This window comes from Rutilus rutilus (genome assembly GCF_951802725.1).
Source record: "Rutilus rutilus genome assembly, chromosome: 16".
Taxonomy (NCBI): Eukaryota; Metazoa; Chordata; class Actinopteri; order Cypriniformes; family Leuciscidae; genus Rutilus; species Rutilus rutilus.
In genome coordinates, this window is record NC_140224.1 from 27226747 (window position 1) to 27244070 (window position 17324).

General features: G+C 38.6%; 3 protein-coding genes across 4 annotated transcripts; 1 reads left to right on the plus strand and 2 right to left on the minus strand.

Annotated features, from left to right (window-relative positions):
* Positions 1-334: 334 nt before the first annotated feature.
* Positions 335-10423, plus strand: aldh18a1 (aldehyde dehydrogenase 18 family, member A1). 2 transcript variants are annotated; one of them, XM_084433688.1, is made up of 18 exons: positions 335-468; positions 1074-1183; positions 2994-3145; positions 3255-3404; positions 3873-3977; positions 4050-4208; positions 4705-4795; positions 5087-5211; positions 5310-5454; positions 5555-5628; positions 5781-5880; positions 5977-6197; positions 6426-6563; positions 7318-7513; positions 7639-7760; positions 8533-8719; positions 8973-9068; positions 9155-10423. In XM_084433688.1, exons 2-18 carry the CDS (start codon positions 1093-1095, stop codon positions 9349-9351), a joined length of 2349 nt encoding a protein of 782 aa, XP_084289814.1. In that variant the 5' UTR covers positions 335-468; positions 1074-1092; the 3' UTR covers positions 9352-10423. The 2 variants fall into 2 exon arrangements, with proteins under 2 accessions (XP_084289814.1, XP_084289815.1); XM_084433689.1 differs by having other exon boundaries at positions 338-468; positions 4050-4202.
* Positions 10424-12675: 2252 nt separating this feature from the next.
* crygmx (crystallin, gamma MX) lies at positions 12676-14645 on the minus strand. The gene is made up of 3 exons (XM_084433860.1): positions 14552-14645; positions 13689-13931; positions 12676-13207 (listed from the first exon to the last, which is right to left on the minus strand). The coding sequence occupies exons 1-3, from the start codon at positions 14588-14590 to the stop codon at positions 12932-12934; spliced, it is 558 nt and encodes a 185-aa protein (XP_084289986.1). The 5' UTR covers positions 14591-14645; the 3' UTR covers positions 12676-12931.
* A 556-nt stretch (positions 14646-15201) lies between these two features.
* Positions 15202-16803, minus strand: crygmxl2 (crystallin, gamma MX, like 2). The gene is made up of 3 exons (XM_084433861.1): positions 16682-16803; positions 15990-16232; positions 15202-15541 (listed from the first exon to the last, which is right to left on the minus strand). Exons 1-3 carry the CDS (start codon positions 16688-16690, stop codon positions 15269-15271), a joined length of 525 nt encoding a protein of 174 aa, XP_084289987.1. The 5' UTR covers positions 16691-16803; the 3' UTR covers positions 15202-15268.
* Between the last annotated feature and the right edge of the window lie 521 nt (positions 16804-17324).

Consider the following 17324-nt stretch of genomic DNA (forward strand, 5'->3'; position numbering starts at 1 on the left):
ATGTCCGGCCTTTGGAATGCAGGGTCGTCTGATACAAGTGTATCCTGATGTTTACACGCCGCCCTCTAGTGCTGGAGATTATGATTCAAACCCATGCCCTGTATAACAACTTTTGACGTTGTGGTTGCGATACCGACAAAAATACTGCATTCTGACCTTTATTGACATTTTAGAAGTTTATTATTATTATTATTAAATTTAAACAGTCATTTTTTTGCGAAGATTGTGTATGTTACAGTAGGTAAGCATAGTAGGTAAACGGCGTATCCAAGCGACCGTAAAAAAAAAATTGTGAATCGTAACGTTCTCGGCGTAAAGCTTAGTACGTACGCTCGTTGCGTATCAACGTGGATGAACGTCAACATGGCCGAATTCATGAGAGCAGCTGCTGAGAGTTGATGTGGCACTGAAGAGCAGCAGTGGCAGTGAAGTTGAATTGAATAAGTAATATTTATTTAGCAGATTAAGGTATGTAAGATGATATTTACACATTAAGATACTGCACGATCGCTTTTGCATTAGAAATGTCATGCTGGGCCATTTATTCTTCCTTCTTGCATCAGCCAACGTGTCTCTTAAGAAAGTTTACTGAAGAAATCAGACGTGTTGTTCTTTAATGTCTGTATTGATTGTGTTTATTAATCATATTGATTATTGTAACGGTTTCCTGAACCTCGTTGTTTTTTAATATTGTTAAATATTATTGTAGATACCATGCACTTAGATCTTATACAGTATTAAGCATATATGCACAAAACGTATTAAAAATCGTATTAATATAATAATAAAAAACATCAAACCCTGGTGACAACTTTCCTTCAGCACAGCACTTGTCTTTGAATTTGAATTGAACGCTAGGCTAACGTTACTAGGTCAATTGGGTGTTGAATTCATGTTTTAGATCAAGCTTTTGTTTACATTTACATTCAGTTTAAGAAATTATGATCACATCATATCTCACATAATTCATTTATGTGGGAGGACTTGCCTAGGATCTAGCCTAAGTGAATTGATCAGATTAATTGTTTTTATATATATATATCTGAAATATAAATATCTGGGCTATGTTTTAGTTGTACAGATCTGGTCACCATGTATCTCCAGAAGATGTTCTCATGTTCTCGGCTTTTAGCGAGACCAAATGCTCTGCAAACCTTCAGAAGAGCTGCTTCACAAGGCAAAAGTAAGTACTTGTGTATTATTTATGTGCCTTGCATCCCATAGCCTACCTCTTTAAAGAAAGAAAAATATGTAGGGTAATATAAAGAAAAGTTTGCAACACTGACTGACTGTACCATCCAGTATATCAGTATTCCTTGTTTCTTATTTATTAAAATCAGTCAGTAATTAAAATATGGAGATGCAAATAGTTGTTTCATGACCCTTGCTCCTAATTTACAGCACGTCTGTCGGTCTCATTCACTGGGTCGGTGCTCTTCTTTGAGTTCTGTCCTGTCAGCGTTTGGTTGTGCTGTCTGGCTTTGCTGATGTGGCACCTTTTAGTATGTTATTTTCTTTCATAAAGAATGCGGTGGGGCTTTGGTGGTCGCTGTACTTTACAAGCTCACAGCTTTGTGAATGGCTTGTCCCAGATTTCTGTTCTCTTCATTTGATTGCTTTGACTTTGATTCCAGATAACTTTTGTGACTGCACTGACATAATGTAGCATTTTTTATTTATCCTCTGTTATGTGAAATTTAAGAGTTAAAAATTATGTTTAGCTGGAATTTAATGTAGGGCGAGACTTAAATGTATTAATTGAAAAAATGTTGGGTCATGAAAGTTAGACTGTAATGTTATCTGCTAATGAACCTTTGTTTACATCAGCATAAGAGAAGCAGAGAAAGTTATTACGTTTTAGATTATGATTATTATAGATTATGAGAACATAATGAGAGCAATGATGAATTTTGTATAATAAGACCAGGGATATTTAATAAGTAAAATATAGTCAACATTGATTTCATGCTTTGTTTAATTTTCTGGAATCCCATAGAGAGCTTTGCTCTCTTTGATGTAAAGGGTGTGATTTCAGATTCACTGTTATTACTCAAAACATATATTTTTTTACATTTAGATAACCTTTTGCAGTCATTTAAAGTATTTAATAACTCTTAAGTGTAATCTTTTTAATCTCAGAATAAATAAAAAAATCCACTTTTCATACTGTACATTACTCTACACTTGTAGCATTTAAAACAGTAGAATTTAGCCTAGTTTTTAGACATTTTATTGTTAATTTATTCACAGAATCTTTATATACACTAAAGTAATATATTTATATTCATATTTTTTATAAACATTATTAAAACAAATCAAATGTTTTTTAACTATGAAATATTTATATATAATTAGAAATATATGTATAATTAGATTAGACTTCAATGGAAGTTGATTGGATCATGAACCATTTTTTTCCTTGCTCATGTGGCTATGGTTACTCCAGTTAAAGAGAAACAGAGGAAGTTATTACATTTTAGATTATAGATTATGAAAACATGCATTGATTCATTTTGAATTGCAAGACAAGGGACATTAAATAAGTAATTAAGTAAATATAGTCAATAATGACTTTTACTGTCTTTAAATCAGTTTTTTTTTTTTTTTTTTTTTTTTTTTTTTTTGGAATACCAGGGGGACCAGCATAGTGTTCATTTGTTTACATTTATGCATTTAGCAGGAATAGAAGAACATAGGCAATTTGTCAACGGTATTTATTCATAGTATACAATGCCATTTGTTACATTATGGACATGCACTTCATACTTCCTGTTTCCTGCTTGTCTCTCACCATTTCCCCATTATTCTGATATTCATCGGTGATACTATCAGTGCACACTAACACAATACATCTATGCACTCACGGCTTTCCTGCATGGCGTGGCTCCTCATTGGGTTCTTTCCCGGCTCTCTCTCCCATGCAGATCCCTCTTCCTTCCCATTTCTCACACTCCATGCTGTGCGTCAGTGGAGTAATGTGCCTTTTTTTACAGTGCCACTGGCACGGGCGCACGGTAAGTCCTTTGCCCACCGCAGTGAGCTGCGCCAGGCCAAAAGAATCGTTGTCAAGTTGGGGAGTGCCGTCGTAACCCGCGGCGACGAGTGCGGCCTCGCTTTGGGCCGACTTGCTTCAATAGTAGAACAGGTAAAGGATTTGCAAATAAGTCTGTGATGTAACACATTTTACTAACAAGAAGGCGTTATGCAGTATTTTGTTGTTGACACAATATGACTCTGAATTTTTATTGTTTAAGGTGGCCGTGCTTCAGAATCAGGGTCGAGAGATGATGATCGTGACCAGTGGCGCTGTAGCATTTGGAAAACAAAGGCTGAGGCACGAAATTCTTCTCTCACAGAGCGTCAGACAAGCCCTGCATTCAGGCCAGAATCAGCTCAAAGATATGGTGAGGACATACAAATGAATGCATATGAATCGAGTGGTTTTATGCAGGCTCCTGAAGAGACTGTCAATTCATATGATGAACGGATTTAATTTAGGCTTTTATTCACATATAAACATTGATCATAGCACACAAATATTTAATTTGATTTTATCAATCAATAAATTCCACTAGAAACAAACCTTGTTGTATTATTTTAATTTAATACTGTGAAGCTGCTTTGATACAATCTGTATTGTGAAAAGCGCTCGGCTATACAAATATACTTGACTTGACTTGACTTGACAAATAGATCACATCAAATCTGGTAAATGAAACCGTACTTCAACCATACTTGCCTGACGTGTGAGAACAAATGAACAAACCTCACTGGTTCTCTCGTACGTCAAGCGAGCATGTTTTATCTGAGTGAACTGTCCTTTTAACTTTAAGAAGTTAAGAAGCTAAAGTTGAATGTGTTTCCTCTGTCAGGCACTGCCGGTTCTAGAGGCGAGAGCGTGTGCCGCTGCGGGACAAAGTGGGCTTATGGCTCTGTATGAAGCAATGTTCACTCAGTACAGCACCTGTACAGCCCAGGTACATACGCACACTCACATATGCATGATGACACTTCAAAATACACTCTTATTCATATTTTTGTTGCTTCAGATCCTGGTAACAAATCTGGACTTTCACGACGACCAGAAAAGACGAAACTTGAACAGCACCCTTCACGAGCTGCTGCGTATGAACATCGTTCCCATTATCAACACCAACGATGCTGTGGTGCCTCCCCCAGAACCCAACAGCGACCTACAGGGGGTAAATGTGGGTACAGAGCAAAACGAATAGGGAGATAGAGTCTTCCCAGCAGCCTTGCCACCCATCCTCTTCCTTTTGGAACTGCATGCTGGGAAGGGGCTTTACAGATGCATGCTGGGAGTCAGAGCAGAGCAATACAGAGGCTTGATCTTTGTCTTCTGCACTGTTGTAGCCTGAGGGTTTTTCCATTCCTGTAGAAACTGGAAAGAAACTAACATTACTTCATTCACAGTACTGTCGCTTACTCTCTGAGCTCATCTACACTTGCTCTATCATGCACTGGCTGCGGCTTCTAATGTGGTTTCATGTGGAATTCTGCCTTTTCATAGACTAGACATTGTGCATCACACCCATTTTATTGTCATAGTTTAGTGATAAATGCTTGAAATATAGAGATGATGTCTTGCTTTGTGGGTTTTAAAAAACAAGGGCTATTTTATCTAATTTGCTCTTTTGAGACTCATTTTTTTAACACTCTATATTTCTCTTTTTCATTCTGCAGGTTATCAGCATCAAGGATAACGATAGTCTTGCAGCGCGGCTTGCCGTGGAGATGAGGGCTGACCTTCTCATCGCTCTCTCTGATGTAGAGGGTGAGATTTCAGATTGAATGTTTAGATCAGTACCATACTTGTTAAGGCCCTGATATACTTCAGTGGTAATTTCCAACAAAATCAGGCAAAAACTAACTTCGTTTGAAGACTGGAGTAGTAAGTTCCTTAAATAAATGCAGCCTTGGCGAGTAGAAGATACTTATTTTAAAAACATTAAAAATCTTCTGAAACTTTCCAGACAGAGTAAACAAAGGCAGGCTATACATTTTTGGTTGAAATCTTTCTTAAACTCAACTGTTTACTCTCTGTCCTCTTTTGCCACTTATTTAGGCCTTTACGACAGCCCACCGGGGTCAGATGATGCCAAGCTCCTGGACACATTTTACCCTGGGGACCAGCATTCCATAACCTATGGCACAAAGTCCAGGGTCGGCATTGGAGGAATGGAAGCTAAGGTATTATTACAGAAAGGGAATCTGATATAGAAACACAATGTAGCTTTTGATAGTATGAATGCCTAAAAATGACAGTCTGTGCTTTCTCTAAACTTTAGGTGAAAGCTGCCCTCTGGGCCCTCCAAGGTGGGACTTCTGTTGTCATTGCTAATGGTACACACCCCAAAGTCACAGGTCATGTGATCACTGACATTGTTGAGGGCAAAAAAGTTGGAACATTCTTCTCTGAGGTCAAGCCAGCTGGTAAGCTATCTCAGGTTCTACTGAATCAGTTTTCGTCTGACATGATATGTTTATCCTTATCTGTTAAAAGTCCTCAGATGCCACTTTTCTTCATCCACAGGCCCTACAGTTGAGCAGCAGACAGAAATGGCTCGCTGTGCTGGCAGGACACTTGCTTCCCTTGAACCAGAACAGGTTAGCTAAACATTTAAACCACTATCTGGAATCATGTGTGCCCATTTTCCCAGAAACCATTGAATCATTGCATTAAAATGAAATATTCTGGGTTATTTTCATCTTAACATCTATAGACAGCACCTGCGTCAAATCATTCTGTTTGTCCACAGAGAAGTGACATCATCTGTGCATTTGCTGATCTCCTCACCGAGAGGAAAGACGAGATCTTATCTGCCAACAAAAAGGACATGGAGCATGCTGCCAGCACAGGTAACAGGAAGTGATTGCTTCTCTCTAGACCACGTGCAATGTAATTTCCCACAATTGGAGTTGCATATCAGTCAGTTTTTATCTGTGATGTTACAGGTCGTCTGTCTCCAGCCTTGCTGAAGCGACTCAGTTTGTCATCATCAAAGCTGAACAGTCTGTCCATCGGTCTGCGCCAGATCGCAGTGTCCTCTCAGGACAGCGTTGGCAGGGTTCTGCGAAGGACCCGTGTGGCAAACAACCTGGAACTGGAGCAGATCACAGTCCCCATAGGAGTACTGTTGGTCATCTTTGAGTCACGGCCAGACTGCCTCCCTCAGGTCAGGTGCACAAAATGCATGCCAAATGCATTGGTTTTCCTTTTTGTGAGCATGTTTATGTTTGGGTGGTGCTTAAAAATCTGGGCTGTAAACTGAAAAGTTGTTGGTTCAAACCCCGACAGTAGCCAAGGCTCCAGGTTGCTTCATTGAGATTGAGAAACCAGTATGTGTACTGTAAGTCACCTTTTATAAACCTGCTAAATTACTAAATTTTGTTTATCTCAACAGGTTTCTGCTTTAGCCATTGCAAGTGGAAATGCTCTTTTGCTGAAAGGTGGCAAAGAGGCAGCCAACACAAATCGCATCCTGCATGAGCTCGCCCAGGAGGCCCTGTCCTTACATGGAGTGAAAGACGCCATCCAGCTGGTAAATTAAACACTTTTGCACAGTAGATTTTTACCTTACACAAACACACACACACGCGCGCTACTGTGCAAAAGTTTGGCATTAGTAGTTTTTTTTTTTTTTTACAGAAGTCGCTCACCAAGGCTGCACTTATTCAATACAAAATGAAGTAAAATCAAATATTCTGAAATAGTATTACAATTTAAAAATACTGTTTTCTATTGTAATATATCTTAAAATGTAATTATTTCCTGTGATGGCAAAGCTGAATTTTCAGCAGTATTATTTCAGGCTTTAGTGTCACATTTATTAGTAATAATGTTGAAAACTTGCTGTGCTGCTTTTCAAATTTTTTGAGGAAACAGTTGACACATTGTTTTCAGGATTCTTTGATAAATAAAGGGTTCAAAAGAACTGCTTTATTTGAAATCGATATCGTATGTAACAATATAAATGTCTTTACTGTAACTTTTGAACAATTTAATGCATACTTGCTGCATATTAGTAATAATTAAAAAAAAATTTGACCTTCTGATTGGTAATGTAATCAAAACTATTCAACTCCCATTGCAAATCAGGTGTATTGGCAAAATGTACAGAATTGCAGCTGTTGGCAATGAACAAATCAAGCAAAAGTAATTGAAACAGAACACAACAAATGTCTCAAGTGGTTTCCCCAAATTCAAAATGAAATGAAATGCAATGGGCGTTGAATAATCTTAATTACAACTGTATATGTATATTAGTCATTCAAGAATGATATATTGTGTGGCAGGTGAGCACACGTGAAGAGGTGGAGGATCTGTGCCGGCTGGAGAAGATGATTGATCTGATCATTCCCCGTGGCTCCTCTCAGCTAGTCAGAGATATTCAGCGTTCAGCAAAGGGCATCCCTGTTCTTGGTCATAGTGAGGGGATCTGCCATGTTTATGTGGACCATGAGGCCAGTATTGACAAAGCCATCAAGATCAGTAAGACTGCCAATGAGGATTTACTAGTGTGGATTATGTTTATAAAGTAAAACTACTGTATGTGGGATTTATTTTTTATTGTTTGTAACGGTATAAATTACTCTAGTTATGTTTCATCTTTCTAGTCCGAGACTCCAAATGTGACTACCCTGCAGCCTGTAACGCCATGGAAACCCTGTTGGTGCATCGAGATCTTCTCAGAACACCAGTGTTTGATCAGATCATCGACATGCTGAGAACAGAACATGTAAGACTGTCAGTGGCTATGTTTCCATTCAAAGTTGCTCATTTAACTTGTACGCAAAATTTGAATATCACATAAAACATTTTGCGAAGCACTATTACCATTCCATGTGTTCAAGAGAACAAAATCATCACTTCCTGGGAAATTGCCACAAAACATCTTTAATAAAAAAGGTTGCTGCAATCAGGAAAGCCACTGTGGCTCTTTTATCCTACATCATAAATGACTTGTGCAGACGAAATGCAATAAACACTGTCATGCTATCTTGCGTTCAGATGCCTGATGTTTGTGAATGCAATCGTGAAACAGTTCAGGGAGGTCATTATACCAAATAATTGATGACAGACTTTGGCTCGGGCATTTCAGAATAACTAAAACAACATTTGAGATGCCGTGCAATGAAACCGATCCACTTGTTAGTCCAGTTATCCAATCACATTCTCTGTTGAGGCAAAGTCACATGAGTTGTTTTGTTGTTGTTGCTCATCGATGGATTTATTCTGTTAATTCTGTAAAACATTTTTCTGATAGAAAGTTCCAACAGCTTTTATTTGAAATATTATTTTATAACATTATAAATATGTTTAGTTACATCAATTTAATGTGTCCTTGCTGACTATAAGTATAAAAAATAAATAAAAAAAATCTCACTATTTACTGTTTTTTGTTTTTATGTGGAAACAGGCTTTTTTTTTATTTTTCTGCATATTACAAAATGAGAGTCTACGTTTATTACTACATTTTCTTAAACTGATTGATGATTTGACCCCTGTAGGTGAAGATCCACGCTGGACCCAAGTTTGCATCCTACCTGACCTTCAGTCCATCAGAGGTGAAATCTCTGCGTACCGAATACGGGGATCTGGAGTGCTGTATCGAGGTGGTGGACAGTATGCAGGAGGCTGTTGATCACATTCATAAATACGGCAGTTCCCACACTGATGTTATTGTCACGGAAAATGGTAAGGCTGACCATATACCTGTCCTTTAGTGGTGGATAATCATGTATCATAAGACCAGACACTTTAGTGAGTTAATAATAAAGTTACACACTATGCTAATGTTAAAGTTAAGAAATTTGTTGTGAACAAAAAAGCAGTGCTGTAGTGCCATCTAGTGGAAAGATTGTTGTTGCTTCCATACATGCATTGACATCTAATTAAAAAAATATATTTAATCAATTATTTATCTTTATTTTTCATATGCTCTGTGTAGAGGAAACAGCTGAGCAGTTCCTTCAGCAATTGGATAGTGCCTGTGTCTTCTGGAATGCCAGCTCACGGTTTGCTGATGGATATCGTTTTGGTCTCGGTAAGTGTCTTTCTTTTTCCCCCCAACCACTTAATTTAAATATTTCCCTTTTAATTGCCTAATAATGACCCTGTGGTGCTTGGTAGGTGCGGAGGTTGGCATCAGCACGGCCCGTATTCATGCCCGTGGGCCTGTGGGGTTGGAAGGGCTTCTCACTACCAAGTGGGTCTTACGGGGCGAAGGCCACACAGCTGCAGACTTCTCTGAGCAGGGCACCATGACGTATCTGCACGAGAATCTTCCAGTGGCGCAGCTTCTTCCTGGACGCAGAACCACCAGCTAGAGTCTTTAAGTAAAACTCACCCACTTAAAACCCAATTAAAGACTCCATCAGGCAGTGTATTTCGATTAAGTGCGAATACATGGAAAATCATACGTGCATAGAGCTGTTCTGTAAACCCATCACTTTAAGACCCTTTATAGCTAATGTTCCTTTGTTTTTCCCATAATTTGGACTGTCTCAAGGGGCAAAGAGACTTCACTTCAACTTTTAGTCAAGTGTATCCTGTTTTCAGTACATACCAGTTGAACTTAAAGCTATGAAAAAACACATGAAAGGTCATGCCACACAGACGGATAAGGGATTTTGCTTAAAGCCTCGATCCATCTTCTTGTTCATGTTGTAATTTTTGTTATGATTTGTGCGTTGTATTATGTTTCATGGCAAATATAATGCCAATTCTACCCCAGTACTGAGTTCGAACTGACTTCTCGAACTGCCAATGTTATATTTATGTAATATTTAATATTTGAAATCCAGTAGCAATTTCAAAATGACATTTCCTGGTACAAATGAGAGCATTAAAAATCTTTGTGCTGAATTACAGCATATTGTGTACACATAACTTCGAACATAATCGGGAAATAATCTTTTTTTATGTGGCACACTGCTGGTCATATACAACATTACATAATAAAACTGTATTTTTGCGGAAAAAGGACCATTTTCATGTGGCATAGTGCTGGTCATATACAACATAAGACAACTGTATTAATAATGAAACAAGAAACTACTATTTTCATGCTGCTTTGTCGTGTCAGTTGCTTTTATTGACAAGAAAACAAAGGAAAAACATACATTTCCTGTTCTTTACTTCTCTCTTTTTCCTTTTTTTTTAATATTCATTGCCTTTAAATCATAAATAATGTGCAGAACTGTAGATATTTCCCTGTTACTACTGTAAAATTCACCTGGGACAGACAGACTTTGTCCTGAACTGCTACAGAAGGCCTTGTCATGTTTACTTAAAAGTACTATAACGCTCCACAAAATAGTGATGCTTATGGTGAGAAGAGTGTTCTGAAGATGTTCACAATTTTTGTATGTAGAATAAATTTCTTTTTTTTTGTACTTTCCAAGTGCTTCTGGATACATTCGACACTTCTGAAAAAGACCTTAAAGTTTAATTTGTACCTGAAAGATGTTTGGAAAAAGATTTAGGGAGGAAGCCGACAAGTATCGGGGCCATTTTGAACTTGATTAATAATCTTTCTTAAGTGCAGTTCAGTGTGGGAAACATCAAGAGGCTGTTCTGTAGGGAGAGAGAGACTTGCCAAGCACTAAGTGGGACATGGAAGAGTGAAAACAATACTACAGAGGATTAATTATGTTGCTATTAGGAAAGAAGAGACTGCGAGAAGACTGAGGCTTGCCATGAAAGTGCCAGTGCCTTTTGACTTACGAATTCTTTTTATTCTCCAAAATATGCGGTTTACGCTCAATGAGCCTTCATCGGGAACTAAAAAGATCCAGAGATGAAGAGAAACAGAGTCTAATTCATGTGTTATTGTGTTCCAACTTTACTGTGTAAGATCTATGATCAATGATTGTTTTGGATGAAAGAGGTTAAAAAAATGCTCAAATGAGGAGAGTGTTACTGCCAAAGCAGGAGACGAAAATACAGGTGCAGCCGTAAGAAAAGCATAATTATAACTAACATGCGAAACAAAGGTTGTTATGCTAAATTTCAAATGATAAGATCACTTTTTGTAAAGTAACATGAGCGTTGACCCTTAAAATTGCATTTTAGATTAATTTTGTCTGCAGTTATGTTTGTGTTGAAATTATGACTGCTAAATAATTCTTGATTTGGTGTTACGTCAACCTGCACACAAAATGTCACATGTCAAGGTCTAAGTTAATAGTTTAGGGTATATGGAAATGAAACAAGCCATCGGACCTTCACAGTCAGTACAGCTTTAATTGAACATTACTTGAGGCGAAAACGCATATTTCTTGTGTTTCCTTGATCTTTAGAGACTCAAACGTGCTCCCTGCAGAGCCAAATTTTTTCAAATGTATAATTAATCGTCAAAGTTATTTATTCATTTGTATCTTTGCCAATTATGGGCTTCTAATTAAAAATTTCAATAATTGATATTTATCTCTGAAAGGGCTCGGTATCCATACCTTATGAAAAATGCATGAGCTGAGATATGGACTTGGTTTTGTTTTGTGTTCTGAGAGAGCTGCATGCTTGGGGCTAGGACCAGGCCACTTTGACTTTTCCTTTTTGAGTCTGCATTGCCCTATGATGTGCTGCTAATATGGGGCCTCTTTCATGGGCCCAAAGCGTCTGCTAGACATCATGTGATCTTATAAAAGTCTTCTACTCTCCCATCCTCAGATAGCCTTTTTTTGTTCCTTAATAACTCAGTTCAAAGAACAAGCTTGTGTTTCCTTAATAATTTTCTTTTGTCTCTTGGGCACAAGATGAAGTCATGCACCATCAAGGCAATGGATACGGAAGGCCAACAGGGCCAAAACGTGTGAAACTAACATGTTAACGCGTAATTACGTAATTTACGCGCAGGGTTTGAAATTAACACCTGCCAACTAAAAAATCAACTGTGGCGGGTGACGCTGTTAAATCACTAGCCAATTTGGCTTGTTACTTATGTTTACTCACTTTGCTGGGGAAGTTCGTGTAAGCCAAATCTGTGCAGGTTTAGCGCAAATACTCAACTCGTGAGTCACCATGATAAATACAGCGTATTGCGCATAATCTGCGCATATCTGGCTTACTTGAACGTGCACGTCACTATGCAACAAATAACAGAATGTTTGTTCATTTGCATTGAAGCAATAGCGAAGATTAAAAAGCATTTGGTTAGAAAAGACATTGTTATTTTCCAAAATCGTAATTTTTGGGATGTTCTATGTACTGTATTGATCTGTCTACCTAAAACAGATTTTGGGTGAAAAGGATGCGGATGAAAGAGGAAGGAGGAGACGGCTGGATGACAGGATTTTGTTTGAATAAGAAATGAATGTATGAAATCCAAATTATATGTATATATAGGCTAAGCTGTGACATTCATTTGGTTTCTTTTTTCTTTTGGCTAGTAGAAGTTCTGAATGGCCGGTAACTTAAAAAAATTATAGCCAAATTGGCCGGCGAGTGAAAAAGTTCATTTGAAACCCTGTTTACTTAAAAACATAATTACGTGCAAACGCATAATTGCGTGTAATATGTTAGTTTCATATGTTTTGGCTCAAATGGCTTTCCATAAATGGACGACATATACTCATACGTCAACGTTTTGACGTTTTCATTCACTGCATTGCATTCAGACTGTACAAATATAATTTGTTTGATTTTAATACATTTTTCCTTTATTTCCATTTGTAGTTGGGAAGGGAAGGGTGCCGATAAAATACACAGTTTGCTCGGTCATCAGTGTTAAAGGAGACAGATAGCACTACTTAAGTCAGGCTGAACGGCACTTGTGCCGGATTACAGCAAGCATCACAAATACATTCAGCACGACCACCTCGAGGTGATTGAAGGTTAGACATTGTCGCTGCATGGACAGGCAGTGCTGTTGACACATTGGGAGAGGTGGTTGCGTGATTTAAATCTTCATTTGAGGTCAGTCACACGTCGCAGGGAGCCCATGGTAGGACTTGGACTGCCCCACTCGACGTGCCTCCTGTATTCCCCAGGACGCAGGAAGAACTGGCGGCCAGTGTAGTTGGGGTGCTCATGGAGCATCCAGTAGCCCTCCATGACATTGGCAGAAGAGATGTCTCCGTTGTTGAATCGCTGACGCAGATCAGGGCAATCTTCATTCAGCTCCATTGCCTGACCACCGAAATCGGAGCGCTCAAAGATCTTCATCCTGTAGTTTCCAGTGTACTGAGGAAGAAACAAACAGTATTATATATAATAGATATATTTATATATAAAATGTCAAATCATTTTCTACTACTCTGTTTATGCATTTGTAACTTAATTCCCTCCAAAAATGTAAAGCATTGCTCTGATTGATCAGCCCAACATTGCAACGTTGCATCAGCCAATAGCCTGAGTATGGGGCAAGATCTATCCTGTTTGGCAGACCAATGACAGACGAGGTGAGTGTTGTTATATACCTGTAAACCTGTTTGTTATCTATATTGTACTATTAAGAACATAATATAAACAGAGTAAACATCTGAAATCTTTAAAGACAAAAATATCAAATAAGAAAAGTACAAAATACTCAAAGAACAACCATTATTTTTGGTGCGCCAGTTCCTCACAACATAGCTTAACCTCTAACATTTTGATGTAATTATGTATTGCTTTTTAAATAATACAGTTGTCTACTAATGCTGATTATTCAGTAAAGACTCACGGGAGGAACCATGCGGCAGGAGCGAATGCAGTCGTTGAATCCAGCCCAGTGCTTGAAATCAGGGTATTCGCCCTTAGACAGCATGTACTGATATCCAGAAAAGTTGGGCTTCTCGTAGGCCACCCAGCTTCCGCTATCTACTCGGATGGAGTTGCAGCGAGAAAAGTGAGTCTGCATGTCAGCACAGTCTCCACTGCACTCATAGTGACGGCCCTGGAAGCTTTTGTCTTCAAAGAAAGTAATCTGTTGGATGTTGTAATGAAAGACAAATACAGGATTACAGGTACATTTTAAGTTCACTTTTTCTTTTCAATATAAGTATTTTGAAAGTATGTTTTATGGTCTGTCTGTTTACATTTTTGTCTTCTGTATTGCAGAAAAGTCTACAATGTACAGATTTAATCTCAAACATATTAATTGGACACAACAGAACTATCTTATGCTAATAGCAGTCTGTTTTTCAATTAGTTTCCTTCTCACTTCATTGTAGGAATCAAGTTATTTTGTAACAGAATATGATGGGTACAGTAAAGATCCCTTATTTTTTCATTTCCAATGTTAACAAAGCTGAATTTGCATTGCAGTCCATTATTTTGTCCATAAAATACCCTTAGTGCAAACATGTATGAATATAACTCAAATTACTACACACTCCATCAATTAGGGTTAGAAGAACTGTTGCCAAACATATAACATGCTAAAAACATAATAATCACTGCAATAATGATCCAATCCTAGACTCTTAAGCATTTGCCTACTTAAATCCAAACTGTGACCTTTTTTTTTTGGCAGTGTATTTTGAAGTTAAAAGCATGCTTTCAGTTTAGATCCGTATAATTTACAGACACTGTTTGGTCACTTACCTTGCCCATTGTGACTGTTCTCCGAGTGGACCAAACCATTTCTGAGGTCAGGACCTCTTTATAGACCCAGCATGGATCAGGGCTTTGTGTGTGACTCACAAAACTCTGTCTGGTCAGCACAATGTGTTCTATAGAGTAAATGCGACTGTAGATCTGCCAGCATGCGCCCCCTTTGTGTCTTTGCAAGCTTTGTGCTTTCTCTCTCTCTCTCTCTCTCTCCAAAGACAGCACCACTGCACTTTTCAGTGCTTGACAAAAAAGTTGCAAACTCTGCTTTTAGTTGCTTCAGGGCTTTATATGCAAATGCAATGAACTAGCAGGGCATATAAATGAGGATAAAATGGTAATATGAAACTGGGATATGAATTGATTTAAACAAGATTTAATTGAAATTGTCCTCTCAGATGGGCACAAAGTTCTTGATTTTTTTTTTTTTATCAGCTTGTTTTATGGTTTGGAATGAGATTAAAATGAATTCTTCAACCACGTCAGATTTCTAAAGTTGAGTTTGGCTTGCAATCGTGATCTTTATTTTCATGTGCATTGGGCAGCGGATCAGTGGATCCTCATTCGAAAGAGAAATGGCAAGCAGAACAAACTTTCTGTTTCCTTCGCTACAGAGTAATTCAAAGCCTATTGAAGAAAAGACAGCATGCGAAAACTGTTTTAATTGGTTTTAATGTCTTTAATGGTTAAAAAAACAGACCGCTTTTACATTTAACTGCTCCTCATTCTCCTAAAGGAGCCAATCATGGGATTCATGCAACCCCAGTCCATGCAGGCCCTGTACTCTCCGGGCCTCAGGAAATACTGACGTCCTCTGTAGTTGGGGTGCTCGTAAAAGACCCAGAAGCCCTCCATACAGTTACTGGAGTAGATGCCGTGGTGGCCAAAACGGTCGAAGACATTGGGGCAGTCGTCTGTGAACTCCATCATGTGTCCGTGCATTTCAGGCCTGTTGTAGATTCTCATGCGGTAGGCTCCTCTGTACTGTTGTGTGGGGAGAAAAACCAGCAGTTAGGCTCAATAATCAGGGCAATGCAGACACATTTGAAAGACCAGTTGTCAGAACGTTAGGGAGGCGAAACTCTGAATTCTTCATGTCGCTGTTGAGACTGAGCCTTTGAACATGACTTGCTGTACTGCTGTTTCAAAGATTTTCAAGTAGACGTTTAGTCATTTTTGTCGAACAAACTCTAGTGACAGTGTCATGATTCTTCCACTGCCAAAAACAGAGATGAATGGAATTATGATGAGCTGCGCAGTCATTGGAGTGTGTCTTGCTCCATTTCAAATAACTAACGCTCCTGGTGGACCTGTGAACCTGTTTCTTTTCCCCTGCATATATGAATTACTTCAAAGGGCTCGCTGATTGACGTTGCTTTTTTAAAAGGTGTCTAACTGTGTGAAATAAAACCCATCAGTTTGATTGACTTACAGGGGGGAACATCTGACAAGATCTAATACAATTGTTGAAGCCCATCCAGTGGTGATAGTCAGGATACTCCCCAGGGCCCAGGACGTACTGATACCCCATATAGTTGGGCTTCTCGTAGCCCACCCAATGACCCCCCATGACCCGGAGGGAGTTGCAGCAGTTGAAGTGCCTGTAGGTGTCATAGCAGTCAGAGGAGCACTCATAGGAGCGCCCCTGGAAGTTGCGGCCTTCGTAAAAGATGATCTGGTGACAGAAAGGCAATTATTTCAAAAGGCACAGCAGGTAGAAAGGATGTTTGCAAGGATCAGAGAAAAATAAATAAAAAAGTTAAGTCTTTGAATGAAAATCCTGATTCATTTTGTCCAGTTTTAGATATTATATGCATTGTATGGGCCTATATATATTATCTTATGAGTGAAGATAACATACAGCCGTGTTATGGTTTATAGTCGAGTCATGAGAAACCATGAGTTTGGGATTCCATCAATATAATTTAAGATGCACATGGAGTCTTATTCTTCTATCTAGTGTGACAAGCACATTTGAGACTGTATGATTATCAGGTCTTTTCTAGCTAATGTCCTGCACAAATGTCCCTGTTGTAGCATATAACCACATACTATCTTCATGTGAATGGCAATTTTAAACAGCCAGTGTCACTCTAACTTTAAGGTACCACTATCAGCGCCTACCTTTCCCATGATTGCAGAGCAGGATGTCCGCGCCGTTCTGCCGTACTGCCATAGAGGTCCCGGTGGACCTTTTATACTCTTCTACAGATGTATACATGTTGCTGCCAGAGGCACGTCACAGAGACTACCTTTGAAAACGTCACAGACCTTTCCCATTATTCATTTCTCTAAAAACAACTAAAGCCACACTCCCATTATTCCCAAATGCTAGAGTTTACAAATTCCGCTCACCTCATGAGCCTTAACAGCAAACCAAGCCTTGTTCACCCATGACCCGGTGATGTGCTCTTTTCACAACAGCCCACAAAAGGATCGGGAGGTACTATAACAGGCCTTTCTGTATATGGAACAATGTGTAGTAAAAATGGCATGTAAACAATTTTTAACTGAGTGCACAAGTTTCATTTGATGTAAATCAAAGTTCCCTTTACGTAACAGGGTTTTCAAAAGGAGGGGTCCCACGGCGGCCGCAAGGGGATGCTAGGAGATTTGAGAAGAGAAGGATGTTCACCTTAGATATGAATGAAATATGTTCATAATAACATGAAAGGCAATTATTTAATATGGCAAAGTATTTAATTTAGCAAAGTATTTATGTTCTAAAATTGTACGTTTTTGGTGGTTCTTGACATCAATACGTTTG

Coding starts and splice junctions, on each gene's coding strand:
- crygmxl2 (XM_084433861.1), bottom strand. Junction 15,542..15,989: donor CTTGTCAGATGTTCCCCCCT/GTAAGTCAATCA, acceptor CCCACACAACAG/TACAGAGGAGCCTACCGCAT.
- crygmx (XM_084433860.1), bottom strand. CDS start 14,590: ATGGTTTGGTCCACTCGGAGAACAGTCACAATGGGCAAG. Junction 13,932..14,551: donor GAACAGTCACAATGGGCAAG/GTAAGTGACCAA, acceptor AACATCCAACAG/ATTACTTTCTTTGAAGACAA. Junction 13,208..13,688: donor CCTGCCGCATGGTTCCTCCC/GTGAGTCTTTAC, acceptor TTTCTTCCTCAG/TACACTGGAAACTACAGGAT.
- aldh18a1 (XM_084433688.1), top strand. CDS start 1,093: ATGTATCTCCAGAAGATGTTCTCATGTTCTCGGCTTTTAGCGAGACCA. Junction 4,209..4,704: donor GCGACCTACAGGGGGTAAAT/GTGGGTACAGAG, acceptor TTCATTCTGCAG/GTTATCAGCATCAAGGATAA. Junction 9,069..9,154: donor TGGATATCGTTTTGGTCTCG/GTAAGTGTCTTT, acceptor GGTGCTTGGTAG/GTGCGGAGGTTGGCATCAGC.